This window comes from Daktulosphaira vitifoliae, unplaced genomic scaffold, assembly GCF_025091365.1.
Source record: "Daktulosphaira vitifoliae isolate Bord-2020 unplaced genomic scaffold, ASM2509136v1 Scaffold_1, whole genome shotgun sequence".
Classification (NCBI taxonomy): Eukaryota; Metazoa; Arthropoda; class Insecta; order Hemiptera; family Phylloxeridae; genus Daktulosphaira; species Daktulosphaira vitifoliae.
Window position 1 is genome coordinate 395665 of NW_026099572.1, and position 17573 is coordinate 413237.

Sequence of the window (17573 nt, forward strand, 5' to 3'; positions counted from 1 at the left end):
CCCTAGTATAAGGTACCAAAATCCCTGGTGCTCCGGCACTGCCTCGGCCCAGGGTGGACCCTCTTCTGGGTTCTTGTAAGTTTAGCTTACAAGTATTTTAATAGTTTCTTTTAGTTCTATTGATAGTTCCAAAAATCAATAGAAATACAAAATTTATGAAAAAATTATTATTGTAAGAGAAATGAATGAGAATTATAAAAGAAACACAACAAAAAAGATACAATAATGTATATTTAATTAAATACATTAAATTTGAAATTAAAATAATAAAGTATATTTTGTTTTGTCATAATTATTTACATATTTTTAAATTTAACTAAATATGGCATATCACAAAAAATGAAAAAAAAAATAATTTGGCATTACTTTACAAGTATTATTTTACAGAATCGAAAATAATTGTAGAGTATCATTGTATGCCAGACACTATTTACAACTAGGTATTAATTAACCAAAAATTAATTAATACTAATTTTTTTGTGTTATTGTTGAAAATGCTGTAAAAATATAAATAATTTCTTTAATATAATTTTACTAAACATCCTCTACATTAAATTTTAAAGAACTTCGAAACATTCATAACAATTTACGACATATTCATTTGGTTATGTCCGATTACCAACTTCGATTTTATGGTTCATATAAAAAAACCATGGGATTTGTTGAACTATGAAATAAGTCTTTAAGTGTTGAGATAAATAGAAAAATATTTGTTTTTCTTACCCTAATTATAAATAAATTAAATAATTTAGTTTTCAACTTTTATATAAACTAAAAATAATAATATTTAAGTTGATTTAAATTGAAAATTACAATAAACAATATTTTGTGAAAATCATGCAGCCAAATAAAAATTTAGCAAATTAAATCTTGTTTTTTAAAACGTTGTTACTCTTCGAAGTTTTAAACTCAAATTTGACATTCTTCTGTGTTTATTCTTTTGTAATAAACTGTCTGTTGATTGAAACTCATCGATTGGATAGTCAACAAACCCACTTTCGGGCCTAAATAATGGAAAGGCATCTGTATCTTGCTGTAACTCGAACCATCGAGCCATTTTTGAACCGGGACTTAGCTGTGAACAATAAAAATATTTATTTATTTTATTTATTTACCTTTTTAATTAGTAAGAATAATATTGTACAGTAAAAACACTTTTTGTTTAGTAAAAAAATATCTTATTATTTTTAGTAGTAAATTTCCTGTAGCATTTTATAATATGTAAATATTTGAATTTTTTTACAATATCCAACTTTGAAATATGTTATGAAAAGGACATAAAAAACGTAATATATTTATGATAAATGGTATTAAAAGTTGTTTAACTTTCTTCATAAAATTTATCATTAGTCTACAATTGAATAAGCGCCTGTAATTGAACTTAAAAATTCGAATAGTGATATTATTTCGACAACTGTGCCACGACTCCATTCTGCTAGGTTTTTAATAAAACAATCAATACTAAATGTTTTAATTTTAAATGGTCAGCCATTCTTAAGATACGATATATATTATATATATATTGTCGTATATCTAATGTTTAAGACAAGAAAGATAATTAATAGTTCTTTACAAATAGTGAAAATTTGCTATCTACATGTAAATAATTTTGATAATCGACTATCAATAGCCGACAGATATCTAGGACTTTTAATTTAACTTTATAGGTTAATAAATCTTTTAATAAAATCTTTATATAACCAATGATCATTTCCTAAGGGAATACTTATAAATAAAAATAATTCACTTAGTATAGATTTGTATCAAAGCGTTTTATACAATTAAATATTATTTTAATTACTAATTTCTAATTTGAACATTTGACAACTCGTCAAGAATTATATACCAGGAGAGAAGGATTTTAATTTACTTTTGCCCGATCTGATCTATTGCAATAGACACAAATAAACATTTTAAAGCAATCGGTTAAAAAATACCAGCTTAAAACTATTTTCCAAACTACAATTAAAACAATAACGAATAGACGATTATATGCTAGGACCTAGACAACTTTGGTGGCTACTCATCAGTTTTTAGTGAATTTACGCATGTTCTGGACTATCTTTTAACAATGATTACATAGATTAACTTATTAACATCTGGCTTGCGAAACTAGAGGCACTAACACACGAATGTTCTAACTGACGCTCTGCTGGACTGAGACTGCCCCGTCGTGGTATGGTACACAGTTAGGGTTGGCTGCCTTAGACTGAAAAGGCTAAGTCAGCAAATTCGATTATACTCGACCGAGGTCAACACCAATATATTAACGCTTTTAAAATTAACAAAAAATAAATAAAAAACAAGACATAAAAAAATACAGTAGTATCAAATTAGTCGCTTTGAATTTGAATTCAAGTGTTTGGTAACTTAAAAAAATTTAATTTAATCTATCTTTTAATTTTATATTAATGAGATATTATACTCTTAGATTTAAGTTAGAAAGTAGAGGGACCTTATGTCAATTCAAAACTGTAAACGGTATTTTGGTTTCAAAATTATCAAAAATATACAAGGTGATTGCTGATTTATTGTTAACTGTTAATTTTCACCTAAATAATATATTTGAAAAATGAAATTTTTGTTTTGTTCAGTAGTCATTATTTCATGATTTATACGTGATTAAATATTTTTTAGGTCTATCCCTTATTTCTTATAAAAATACCAATATTATGTTTTTAAATGGCAAAATACACATTTGTACAATAGAAAAATTCAACAAGTTTTAAATATTTTTTATTGAAAGAAAAAATCAAAAATATATTTTAAAACAAATCAAGATCAGTGGAGTCACGTCACAAAAAGGAAAATTATAGATTATATCTGACAGTGATTAAAGTTATAAAATTATTTTTAATGCAAATCTGTAAATTTTATAAAGAATTTTTGAGTTATTTCACCCCTTATAAAGGTTAAATATAATAATATAAATAGGACGAAAGTAATAGTATTGAAAACTATGTCCATAACGGCCACTCAAACACAATTGCACTTTGTTAGTTCGACGTCAGTAGCTCCGGGCTACAGACAAGTAGAATTGTCACATCAAAATCTCCCTCTATGTTAATTAATATGTATTACGAATTAAGTAAATGGAAATAAAACGTATGTAATATAAGTGGTAAGAATATAGTAATAAATGTTTTTACAACAGGTTATATTATTTTTAGGCGGCACTGTGGGGATGTGGTATAGTTGGGTATAGATGATAGCTGACTGTGATTAAAATCACTATCATAAAAAACGCATTGATGCAAATTAGTATATAATCTTTAATTTTAATAAATTAGTTGATTATTCTTAAAGCAAAATTAACTCCTATTTCTATCATTATTTTTAATTAGTAGTTGATTTATAATTATAATTTATGAATAAATATCTATTAATGCAATTCAACGTTGTATGATATTGATATTTAATAATTTAGTATTGTAATTTTTTCGGAGAATTTATAAAAAATTATTAAGTAGTCAATATTTTTACGGTAAATGTGTATAAAAATTGAAGGGCTTGCACACAGATTTTTTTAGAAAATAATTTGTTATTAATTACAAAATAGTGGTCTGTACAATTTTTCATCAGAGTAAAAAAGATACTTTTACTATTCAATTTGTCATGCTAATTTCTATCACCAATAATTATTGATATTATTACTAATTAGTAAAAAACTATAGGATATAACTATAAGGAAATTAGTTTTGAATATTTCAATTGTATCATCTATATAAGCATCAAGAATTACACAGAAATTATTAATATTTCTTTTGAAATGTTTTATTACGATAAAAAAACAATTAAAAACACAAAAAATTGTTTTTAAATTATTACAGATTTTGATTTTTAATATTTTAAAAATAATCAGTGCGAAATATTATTTTTAACCTATTTTTTTGGTATTTTAAAGTTCATTTTTTGAAAGTTAATAATAAAAAAAGATGAATTTATTATTATAACTTTAAGCTAAACTTCAAGTTTGAAATTTACATTATTAATAGAAAATTTTATGAGAGTAAAAAAATAGTATTGTTTAGATTAATATACAGGCAGGAAATTGTATAATTACTATTTACTGTAAATTTATCAGAAAAGTTCATTATTTTTATTGTAATAGATCACTTAAATATAAATTTTTGGCGATTAAAATAATTCTACAATAGAAATATTCAGAACATAATTAATTTTAATAATTTGCTTTAACTATATTAAGTATATTAAGTATATTAAGTATACTAAGAGTATATTAATTGTGATCGTTTGATGTATCGTTAAAAAAAGTTGTTTAAGTGAAAGCTGAGAAAATAAATGAGAACCATAAAAAAAAATCACATAGTAAAAAAACTTTAATATGAATAAGAAAGTTCTTCAAACAAGGGGGCACTAGAGTGATGGGTTCCTTAATATTTATTAAAGTTAGTGACTTTAAATGAGATAAAAATCAAATGATTTAAAAAATTTTTTCTAACTCAAAAACTTTTGTAAGGTATTTTAAAGTAAAATAAAATAAAAAATCGAAAAATTTAACATAAAAATAGCATACGGTAGTAATTTTCACCATAAAGACAAAATAAAGTCCAAAATTTTTTTTTCCATACTAAATTATATTACATAAGCACTAATTTAAGATATATATAAAAGTGTCAGTATTTCTGGAACACTTTCAAAAGTTAATTCTTTGTGAAAAATTTGTCATTTTAAATCCCCCCCTGTGGGCAGGTAAAGGGTCAGATTTACAAAAAAATATACAAAATGATTATACATAAACCTAACGTGTTTATGTAAAAAAAAATTATATTGGTTTGTTAATTTTAAAAAAGTTATGGTAATTTTAGGTGAAAAAAGTTAAAAAAATTTTTTGAGGGTCATGACTTTAACTAGATACGATTTGTGATCTTTTGACGTATCGTTGAAAGAAATCAGTTCGGTGAGAGCTGAGAAAAAGTAGTAACAGTCACACAAAAAAATAAATAAATAAATAAAAAATCATAGTAAAATTAATACCTTCTTAGCTTCGCATCGAATGTAAAATACATGGGACGAACCTAAATAGTTTTTAATCACTTATAGATCAAGAAATAGATACTGATTAAATAAGCTAAAAAATAAATGAATTCCCAAAATAATTATTTTATTAGAAGAAATCGATAAATTAATCTGTTTAAGTTGATACAGTAATTGTGTTTTTTTGTTTATTCATCTGTTAAACTTGCAGATATAAATCTTACCTTTGAAAATTATCAAATACTTTCATCTATATATTAAGATAGTTAATTTTATAATTACATCTTAAGTAATTGTTTAATTGGCATAATTTATTAAAGGAATATGCAAGTATTTGACTATCGGTTCATCATAGTTTTAGACCCATTATTTCTACATTTTTGAAGATTTGGAAACACTTAATTAAAATTATACTTCCTGTTCGATCAATATATTTTACTTTTTCTCAAGTGCTTAGAATTCATTTTCTTAATTTTTATTGTTTATTATTGTTGCACAATCCGGGAATTTTTTTATTTAAATTTTTAAGTAATATTGATAAACAATCAGAGCTAGATAGTAATTTAGTTTATCTTAAATTCAAATATAAAATGTAAATGTATGCAGTCATTTTTATATTGCACTAAACAATATTGTAAAATGTTATATTCACAAAAAAATGTATTATGATATTATATTTACACAAATAAATCATTAAATATAATTAACTCTTAAACTTTTATTTTGTGGTATGCCTAGCCCACGCTGTTCTTTGCACTTCATGCATGAGGTTGCTTTTATTGGAAACCTTTTCACTAGTAGTTCTAGTAATAGGACAATTTTCTACATCGGATAAGGTTTTTTTTCCTGTGGATCTACTATTGCCACTTTTGGATACTCTGAGTAAAGAATTCTGTTTTCCCTTCGGTGGTGGGTCTAATATAGTTGTTTTGGTGACTGAAACAGAATCTTCAACGTTTTTATCTACAACAACAGTTATTTGACGATCGTCAGATAAAGGTTTAATGATACCGTCATTGACAGTACTTTCACCAGAAGTTGATCTATTAGTCACTGGTGATCCAGCAAATGACGAAGCTTGCGAAACTTTATTAATATTCGGCGAAACTGAAGAGTATTGATGTGGCGATTGTGTAAAAAATGATTGAAAAGCCATTCTTTGTTGAAACTGATTAGTGGGCGTATTAGCTATAGAACCAGTTAATGAATGAAGACGTTGAAGTAGCTGTGTCTGAAACTGTTGATCAGTATTTTGTGCTGGTTGGTTAAAATTGAAATCAAAATTTATAGGCAGATGATACGGAGAACGATGACGGGGTGACTGAGGTGGTAAATCCGACAGGTACGACGAAGGAGTAGGTAGGTCACACATCAGTGAGTGCTATATATAAAAATAATTAAATATCAAATTTTGAGGAAAAATTAACTTTTTGTTTAAAAAAAGTTTTACTTATGATTAAAAATTAAATTACAGATGTTAACTAATAAAATTAAACGTACCAAGATCCAGGATATCCAACGGTAGAAATTTACAGTAAAATAGTAAACACACCAAACAACAATCATAGTTAACACAAAACACAACGATTCACGTAGATTTATTAATACTAAATGGGATATACTTAGTAATAACAGGGGTTATTATAAATACATCATTTAGATATTATCCTAAATACAAACTAAATATCCAATATTATCAATTAACAAAAACAAATCATGCTCTTGTTATAATGTTAGTTTAATTTTTTTTTTAATGAGGACTTTACATTAAACTCATTTTTACCTACCGGTGGCAACGAAGGATGTTGTAAATCATTCCTAATCCGCTCTTGATCATGTAACAATGTTACCAAAGACGCAATATGATCCAATAGTTCTTTGTTGTGCACCAAAAGTTGATGAGTTCGAGTCTATAATTTTTAACTTATTAATTTGAATTACATATTAATTTACAATTTTAAAATATTCGTTTATAATTTATAGCAACTGATCATAAGACAATTATTTGTATAACACACAGAAGTTGTTTATTACTTAAAATATTTTAATAATAAATTAGCATAAGATATAATAAAAATAAGTGATACAAATTATATTAAATAAAAACTATAACTACATACTTGAGCTTCCAGCCTTGCGGTAGATTCTGTAGTTAGTTGATCTCGTAACATATGTACTTGTGCTAAAGCGACTTGAGTTTGATGAGTTTGTTGGTCTAATTGTTGACGTAACATCTGCATTTCATGCTGAAGACTTAATGTCGACAGCCCAGTTAATCTATCACTTTTTAATGTATCAGACATAGGAGAAGGATAAACTTCACTATCATTCTATACAAATTTAACTAATATTTAGTAATAATGAATATGATATTTATAAAAATAATATGAAACTAAACTAACCATAGGTGAGGAAAGTCTATGATTCATTGATGAGACTGGTAAAGGTGGAATGATATCTAATCGTAATGGCCGTTGAACATCACTAATGGGTATTTCATCTCTTTTAGATCCGTCCATTGAAGATGCAGATTCATTAATAATTGACCTATCGAGCCTGCCTTGATTTTCAAATATATCTAAACACATTAAGAAATTAATTCTATTAAGAAATTATAATAAAAAATAAAGAAAAAATACTAAAAATATATAACTATAATATTATTAAAAAAAAAAAATTATCTTTACAATAAAATTAATAACTTAAATATTATTTTGAGATTTCAAACTTCTTAAAACTGTTCTTTCAAAAATGAAAATTATTTTATAAATAAATATCTGTGTTTAAGTAATTAGATAGAAAACACAAAAAAATTATAGATGTTTAAAAAAACAAATAACATAAACATTCAGGCTTTAGGATGGTACTATTGAATTAAATCTTTGTGTAAATATTTCGTCAATAAAAAACAACAATTTTAGTCCCACTATTTCATTTTTGTGTCTCAATTAGCTTCTCCAAAACGCATAGAATAATTTTAAAACTTAGTTAGGTTAAGTAGTATGTCACAACTGTGACGTTGAGGCGCATTTACACGTATAGGGCAAACATCCAATAAGTTTGACGTCAACTAGCTTGCGACTAGAATAGAACATTTTACTGCCCACACTTTATTTAAAAAAAGGAGTTGAACAAGAATTAAAACCATAATATTACTAGATATGTAACAAAAACTATAAGAAACTCTTTACAATTAATAGACATTAAAAGTCAATCATAAAATAAAGCCACTTAGGTTCATGGTAATTAATGAAAACAATTTTTTCGTATATAGACAAATTATTTAAGTAATAATTTGATTATTATCCATACTCGCTATTAAACATTACCTATTTGTTCTATAAAACTGTCAGATATCATCTATACTGGACCCAACTATGCCACGACCCCACTGTGCCGCCACCTCACTGTGCTGGGTTTTTATTTTTTTGTTATGTTGCTTATGAGGGTTAACCCTATGTCAGAATGGATGAGTTATAGGCAAGAGTTGGTGGCACTGGCCACAAACATTACCGTTATTATGTTATGTTATGTCATGTTTTTTTGTTGATTTCTGTTTATGATTGTTATGGCGTCGGCATTGATCTACATTTTCTTTTAAAAATACAATTATGTTTTTAAGTTAAAAAGATCCAACTGGTTTTATTTTATTTTTCTCTTATACCGTTAGTGATCATTTTTTTTTTTTTTTGTTACTATGTCCTATGCCACCTACAAGTTATTGTCGTATATTTATTAAATGATTGTGTAGGTTCATTAAATTATTCATAAAAAAAAGGTTTTTAATATATTTTATGAAAAAAAGTTATACGTTGAATCAATTATTTATTGTATAAGTTGCTTAACTTTATACTAGCTATTAAACATTGCCTATTTGTTCGTTTAAAATGTACCAATAAACTGTATTTGTTAAAAAATATTTTAAATAGAAATTTAATTTTAATAAAAACTATTAGAATCGAGTTTTGATAAATATATTAATAATCCTTTTAAAAATAATTAAAAATTTACAAATTCATAGCTGTCACTGAATTAAAATTATAAATTAATACGCCAAAATATTCCAAATTATATACGTCTTTTAGACATACAGTTTTGAAATTAAAAATTTGTGCTAAATTATTCATTATAATAAATTTGAAAAATAAATAATTTTTTACAGTAATTGTAATATATTTGTTAAATGGTTGTAGGTTCATTAAATTTTTCATAAAAAAAAAGGTTCTAATAATATTTTATGAAAAAAAGTTATCCGTTGAATCAATTATTTATTGATTAAGTTGAATTTATGAATTTAAAGATTATTAAGTAAAGACAATCAATTATGTGTACCATTACAAGTATTATCTTTATTATTAAATGTACGGAAATAACTATCGTTATTCGTTGAAGATATGAATGTTCAGTTCTGATTTAAATAAGAAAAATATTGATTTTATACGACTTCAAACGAACTAAAGACCATTCCGGTTATATGACGGAAGTAAATATAAACTTAGTATAGAGGAAATAAATTAGAAATAAAAACAAAACACTTACGTCTTATCTTACTGTCATATGTAAATAATACATAAATATAACTTTTCTATTTAGAAACTATTGATTTTTTTTTCTATAAAATATATATTTTCATTTAAACATGGAATTTTGTTTTGTAAAAAATATTATATAAACAGATGTAATAGGTTTAAATGTCATCTCATTTTATTGCATAGTTTCTTTCCATAAAATAATTATAATGCTATCCATATCAAATACACTATACATACTATATTATTTTTGAATAGTTTACATTTTAACATTTACATTTAAACATAAATATTTAAGTAGCTAATAAAATAAAAAACCCAGCACAGAGGGGACGTGCACATAGTTTGATCCAGTATAAATGATATCTGGCAGTGATTAAAATCACTATCATAAAAAAACTAAGATGCAAATCTGTAGATAGTGTTTCTTCTTCTTCTTATTTCTTGCCTTAATACCAACTTCTTGTCATCGGCCACCCTTATACTAAACTTCCACTTGACACGATCTCTCACATCATCTACGCTCACATCAGCTGTCCTTATATCTTATGCTTATATTCAATAGCATCCCTCCATCTCATTTTTGGTCTTCCTCTACCTCTTCTTCCTTCAAAATTCTGTAGATATCTAATCTGTAGATGGTGTTTAATTTAAAAAAAATTATGGATTATTCCAAAAGCTACATGACCTCCTATTTCCTTATTTATAATATAATTAGTTTTATGATTTATATGTGAAATAAATGAATATATAAAGGAAATATATGATTTATAATGAATAATTAAAATCACTATCATAAAAAACGCTTCGATGCAAATCTGTAGATAGTTTAATTTAAAAAAAAAAAATTTGTCAAAAAAGTAGGTCAAGTGAGAGCTGAGAAAATAAATGTTAGCTACAAAAAAAAACACATAGTAAAATAATATTTATAATGAATTACTTCTCACGAGAGGAGACTACAGTAATGGGATTCTTGATATTTATTGAAGTTATTGAATCTAAATGAGATTAAAATCAAATGAGTTAAACATTTTTTTCTAACTCAAAAAGAATTAAGAAAAATTTCAGTGCCACAGGCATGCAAGATCCAAGTGTTACCGTCTTAGAAACCGTACGTCTCAATCGTCACTTAATAAAATTGGAAATTTAGCTAGTTCAAATTTTAAAGTTATTTTTCTCGACTTCAAAGAAACAAAAAAATTAAAATATGTTTAATTTTTTATACTATGTCAATTAGATTGATAAAATATTTATGAAAATCAGTGTAATCCCCTTATAATATTATAAAATACAAAACCAAAAATTTTAACACAAAAATAGCATATTTTTGAATACGGTAACTATATTCACCTTTAAGAGAAAATAAAATCCAAATTTTTTTTTTTTATATTAAAGTATATTACATAAGCTTTAATTTAAGATATATATAAAAGTGTCAGTATTTCCGGAACACTTTCAAAAATTAAGTTGAAAAAATTCTACTTTCTATATGCATATTTATGTTTTGAACCCCCCCCCTGTATTAAGGGAAATGGTCCGATTTAAAAAACAAGTATGTCGAATTAAAGAATTATATAAATATTATTTCTTATAAAAAAATTGTATTGATCCAACTTCAAAAAGTTATAACATTTTAAAGTTAAAAATGTAAAATATAAAATCGAGAATTTTAACACAAAAATAGCATACAGTAGCCATTTTCACCGCGAAGACAAAATAAATTCTTTTTTTTTTTTTTCATAATAAAGTATATTACATAAGCACTAATTTAAGATATATATAAAAGTGTCAGTATTTCTGGAACACTTTCAAAAGTTAAGTTGAAAAAGTAAATTTTTTGTGAAAAAGTTGTCATTTTGAATCCCTCCCTGTGGGCAGGTAAAGAGTCAAATTTATGAAAAAAATATATCAAATGATAGATAAGGACATTATGCATCTATAAAACAAAATTAAATTGATTTGTTCAATTTTGAAAAAGTTATGGCAGTTTTAAGTAAAAAAATTAGCCATTTTTAAATTTGTAATTTTTTTGTTGATTTCACCCATTTACGGGGAACGACAGAAATTTTTTCAATTTTTGGGGGTTATGTCTTCGACTAAATATGATTTGTGATCTTTTGGCGTATCGTTGAAAGAAATCGTTTCGGTGAGAGCTGAGAAATAGTGGTAACAGACACAAAAAAAAAGAAAAAAACACATCATAGTAAAATTAACTTCTCAGCTTCGCATCGAAGCTAAAAAATAAGTATGTCGAATAAAAGAGGTATATAAATATTATTTTTCATAAAAATATTGTATTCATCCATAAATTTTTCAAAAAGTTATAGCATTATAAATTTAAAATGTAAAATATAAAATCGAGAATTTTAACATAAAAATAACATACGGTGGACATTTTAACCGTGAAGACAAAAAACTATCCGAAATTTTTTTTTCCATTATAAAACATAATACATTAGCTTTAATTTAAGATATATGTAAAAAATTCAAAATTTCCGGAACACTTTAAAAAGTTAATTTTTTGTGAAAAAGTTGTTATTTTGAATCCTTCCGTGGGGTAGGTAAAGGATCAGATTAATAAAAAATATATATATAATGATAAGTAAAGACATCATACATCTATAAAAAAAAATTATATTGATTTGTTCATTTTTAAAAAAGTTATAGTAGTTATAAGGAAAGAAAATGAAAATAATTTCAAAAATAACTGATTTTTAAAATTGTAATTTTCTCGGAGATTTCCCTCATTTACGGGGAACGAGGGAAATTTTTTCAACTTTTAAGGGTAATGTCTTCGACTAGATACAATTTGTGATCTTTTGACGTATCGTTGAAAGAAAACGATCAGTGAGAGCTGAGATAAAGTAGTGACAGACACAAAAAAAAAAATAAACATATCATAGTAAAATTAATACCTTCTCAGCTTCGCATCCGAATTAAAATGAACTAATTGAGAGAATTACAACTAATCGAAAATAATTTTTTAAATCATATTACAGAAGTTATTAACATTCTAAAATATAGATTAGAGGTAGAGTGCAACACAGTAATAAGGTATAAAGAATTAAATCGAGTTAAATATGAAACTTAAAAACATTAAAAATGATTTTTGTAAAAATTATTATTTTAAGAAATCAAGTGAATATGAGTGTCTACCGAGTAACTATTTATTGAATTACCATGTAATTTGTTAGAATAATTTAACATAAGGCATTTATAGATAGAACATTTTTTTTAAGTGCAACCAATTACAATTTAATAACTTATTAAATTGACATTAAAAGTTGTAAAAACGTATAAGTAACCCTTTAATAATTTTTATAATTTTTTTAATAGCTTCGTATCGAAGCTAGAATAGATTAACATAAAATATAATAACAAAAAAAAAAACGGGTATTTTTTACATCGAAATAACATTTTTTGTTTTACTTTAAGGCCATTTATATATAAAGAGCAAGTTTTAAGGTTTTTTTTAACTTATAGTACATGTTGTGATCATTAATATTACATATGTTTGAAGTTTGTAGAATATCCGGAACATTTTGAATGATTGAGTTGAAAAAGTTCTATTATTTTTACGTATGTTTTAAAGTTGTTAACCCTTCTGTTTAAGGTGAAATATCTGATTTTCTAATAAAATTTGTCAATTGAAAACAAAATACTTAAAATACTTATAAAAAAAATTATATTAATGAACACATTTTTAAAATAGCATTTCAGATATTTATTTTGTAAATTTGATATTTAAACTATACATTTAAGATCATATTATGAGGTGGTTTATATGCATGCAATCTGACATGAAAACAGTTTTGGGTGACGATATACATATTTCTTTTTATTATTTATTNCATGAAAACAGTTTTGGGTGACGATATACATATTTCTTTTTATTATTTATTGATTTAAATTTTTTTATCGAAAATTGCAATTAAGTTTTAATTATATAATATTAAATCACCTCTTTTGGGTAAAGAACAATCTTCAACATTGCCATCATCTTCGTCAACCGTATCATTTAGTTGATCTAAATCGTTATCTTTGTTGGATTCATTTTCAAAATCGTTATCATCTTTTTGATAGTCTTTTTCAGAAGGATTGATTCTGTGACACACCTCAAAAGCTTGCCCTACTGTACGCACAATTCGCATAGCTTGACTCTATAACAACAATAATTATATGTATACATAGAGTGATTCACATAATATAAACCATATAATTAATCAAAAAATAAAAATTATATTTATATTTTTATATTTGTTTCTTTTAGTTCAATGATTCTCTCAACTTTTCAATCATAATGAAATTATTTAAGTGAGAGGAATAATACGGCCGAGAAATATTTAGTTATAAAAATAGTAACATGTTGCTATTTTTAGTCACCCTTCACCTCCAATCGTTACTTTCAAATTGTTAATAACTTTGAAATAATAGTTCAATAGTTTATAAGTCATTTTCTTAATTAGATCAATATCTTTTAAAAAGGCCTGTTATTTAAGGATGTTACTATTTGAAAAATTAAAGATGATACCTTTATAAGGTATAAGGATATTGGATGAACCCAAAAAAATCTTTATGACTGAAAAATTGAAAGAAATATTGAACTAAAATAAAAAAAATGTTAATATTGTTTTTATTTTTTGATTAATTAAGCGAATCGTGTAATATATAGATTATTAAATTTGATAATTTGAAATATTTTAAACTTAATACCTTAACAAATAAATTATTTTATTAACATATGGGATAAAAGACAAAATCATTCAATTTTTTCAAAATAACCTAAAAACTTTTATGTTAAAGGATTAAATATCTTAAATATCAACAATTTATTATAAACCATTCATTTCTATAATCAAAAACAATAATAATTTTTCAATCTATTTTTATTTGAAATCTCTAAAATTGACAAAATATTATCAATGTGTTGTAATAGGCCCTTCACACAACCGAACAAAATGTTTATCTGTTATTCTTTCATCTTCTACCCACACACCAATAAATTACAAAATACAATCAACACAATATCTTTTCACATAACATATAAAACACAATAAACACGGTCTATCCTCTAAAACACTACTCTCACGATCACGCCACAAACATCCGCTCCTTCAAAACACTTACAAAAACCCTGAACATAACGTATCATAAAAATGTAAAACCCAATAAGAGCTGGACGATAATCATACACATCTGTGGAAGGGGATCCGGGGAATACATTAAGAACATCCCTTGGCATATACTCCTCGTACCGTTCCGATCCAACCGATTTACGATCACGTCGTCCGGCTCTCTTTCGCCTTTTAAACCAATTTTGTATTTTTTTTAGTTTTGTTTGTTTTTCCTTTAATATTATTGTATTATGTGTTTTTTAATAATAAAATAATCGAAGATACTTTTTTATACAAATTGGTTATTATAATTCATACTTTCTTTATTGTTCCACGAGTGAATTATTGTATCAATAAGGATTATATGATTAAGGTAAGAACATCCTAATTTATTGTGCATGTATTTAAAATAGCAAGTGACCCTCGAACAACACACCTCGAGAAAAGGGATAGTTCTTATTTTGCGATACTCCTATAACATTCCCTTCCATCTTTATCATACCTTCCCTTTTCTTATTTTTGTTTTACAACAAAGTGGCGCCCAACGTGGGGCTCGATAAGCTTGTTTTTTTTTTAAACTAAGGGTCTTCTTAACTATTTCACAATTTCATAAAATATCTAACAATAGTAACACATTACACTTTTACAAAATACAGGCAAGTGAGAACAAAATTTTTAGTGCATAGAGAGACGTATGAAAGCAAAAATCGATTGAAACAGCCCAAAGAGATAAAGTTAAAAGATAAAAAAAATAAATTAGATAATCTGAAAAAAGAAAAAAAATTAATAATAATAATAATAAGAGATAGAATTAAAATAAAAAAAATGAATAATAATAAAGGATTAAGTAGAGAATGTGACAATAAAAAAAAAAATAAAAGAGAGAGGTTCTCAAATATAAAAATAAACATACCGAAATAATTTTCAGTGTAATTAACATATTGCACACTAAAATTATTTTAACTCAATTATTATAAAAAAATTTTTTTTGTAATTATAAAAGGAATATAATTTCATAAATAATGGAAAACAACTCTAATATTAAAGAAACAGACATATTTGAGTTAGAAGGTGAAACTGAAGAACAAATAAAAGCTGTAGAGTATATAAAAAGACTTAGGAGAGCTGAGTTAATAATTTTTTTAAAAGTAATTAGAAACTAAATCAACATTAAAAAAAAAAAAGAAAGTTTTAAAATATACATAGCGATTATATTGGAAAAGAGTTTTATACTAGAAAATTTTTTTAATTGTAAATAAATATATAACACAAAAATGTATGGAAATTTATTCTATAATCCACCAATCTTTTCGGGCGGTAGAAATGAGAGAATAGATGTATTTTTAAAATCATTCAATAAGGCTTCGGAAATCAATGGTTGGTCAGAAAAAGATAAATCGCTTTATTTAGTAGCTTTTTTGCAAGATGCAGCTCTTACTTTTTATGATAATATTGAATCAGAAAATTTGTCATGGATAGAATTAGAGAAAAAATTTATGAAAGAGTTTGAAACACATAGTTTTATTTTACGTTCAATGTTAGAACATAAAAGACAGAAAGATAATGAGCGAACAGTAGTTTTTGTTAATGATGTTATAGATTTATGTAGAAGAATTGATAATAATATGTTAGAAGAAGAAATATTACGAAATGTGATGAAAGGCTTAAAACCATGTATTATTAGATCTATTGGGATGCTTGAGAATCGTAATTTAGATGAGTTAAAAAGGAATATTCGAAAATACGAAATGATAGAATTTATGATTGCTGAAGAGACAATTAGTAGTCATCCTAAAATAAAAGAGCCTGTAATAAATAAAAAAATTAATAATATTTCCGAAAGTAATAATTTCTATGAATTTCAAAAATCAACTAATGAAATTGGAACTTTGAAACAAAGTCAGGCGCAATTTTTTAATGACAACATTAATTTAATACCATACAATAACCAATTTAAAAATCATGATGTATCAAACAATAAAGAAGAAATTTGTCGTATTTGTAATGTAAGTGATCATTCAGCTCTTATGTGCAAAGTAATTCCAAAACCCATTAATTTAAAGTTAAACAAAAATTCTGAAAAAAACAATTCATCATTGTATTCAGCAAACAAATATAATAATTATGTCTTAAAAAGTAAAAATATCTCTGACACATTAAAATTCTATGCTACATTGTATAATAAAATTATACCAATTATAATTGACACGGGATCAAAGATTTCTTGTATAAATTACACTTTAATATTGAAAAATCAAAAGGTTAATTCCATAAGCTTCAAAGTAGAAAACCCAGAAAACACATCACCAACAATTTTAGGTGAAACAACAATTATTTTACAAATAAATTCTGTATATTATCACATTAAAGCTTTTGTTGTTAACAACTTGCCTTGTTCTATACTTTTAGGTCAAGACTTTTTATTAAAAAATAATAGTGTCATTGCTTCTAATAAAAAAATCATAACTTTACATAATAAAACTTCAATACCAGTATTTATTGATAATACTTTAAATTATGATCAATTAAATATAGAATTTTATGATAAAAATATCACCAAAAATGATGTGTCATTTATTAATTATTATAAAAATAGAAAAAAATTCGATTGTTTAATTTTAAATGTAATAATAGTCAAAATTACAGACAAAAATTCTAATATAGGATCAAAGAGCATGTCATCTCATTTCATAAACACTGAACCCAAAAAAGTTCCTAAAATGTTAATACAATACAATAATTCACAATTAAAAGATATCTTTAAAATTAAAGCACCACGCGACGAAAGTTTAATAAAGAATTTTATCTTTCGAAATTCAGATAAATTAGAGTTAAACAAACAAATTGATAAAAATATTAAAACAAACACATCATATAATTTTGCAACATCAACATTAATTAAAACTAATAATTTACATTCTAATTGTATAGT

General features: G+C 24.8%; 1 protein-coding gene across 6 annotated transcripts in view; it reads right to left on the reverse strand.

The window, feature by feature from the left end:
- Window positions 1-306: 306 nt before the first annotated feature.
- LOC126895883 (carboxyl-terminal PDZ ligand of neuronal nitric oxide synthase protein) overlaps window positions 307-17573 on the reverse strand; it is a 64518-nt gene continuing 47251 nt past the window's right edge. For 4 of the 6 annotated variants that reach the window (XM_050668180.1, XM_050668178.1, XM_050668183.1 and 1 more), the window contains 5 exons: window positions 13489-13687; window positions 7401-7576; window positions 7119-7328; window positions 6786-6908; window positions 5592-6379 (listed from right to left, as the gene is read on the reverse strand). In XM_050668180.1, coding sequence (XP_050524137.1) covers window positions 5717-6379; window positions 6786-6908; window positions 7119-7328; window positions 7401-7576; window positions 13489-13687 — 1371 coding nt within the window. In that variant the 3' untranslated portion in view covers window positions 5592-5716. Of the gene's footprint in view, window positions 1076-5591; window positions 6380-6785; window positions 6909-7118; window positions 7329-7400; window positions 7577-13488; window positions 13688-17573 lie in introns of those variants that run through there. The other 2 variants (XM_050668179.1, XM_050668184.1) reach the window with 2 other exon arrangements.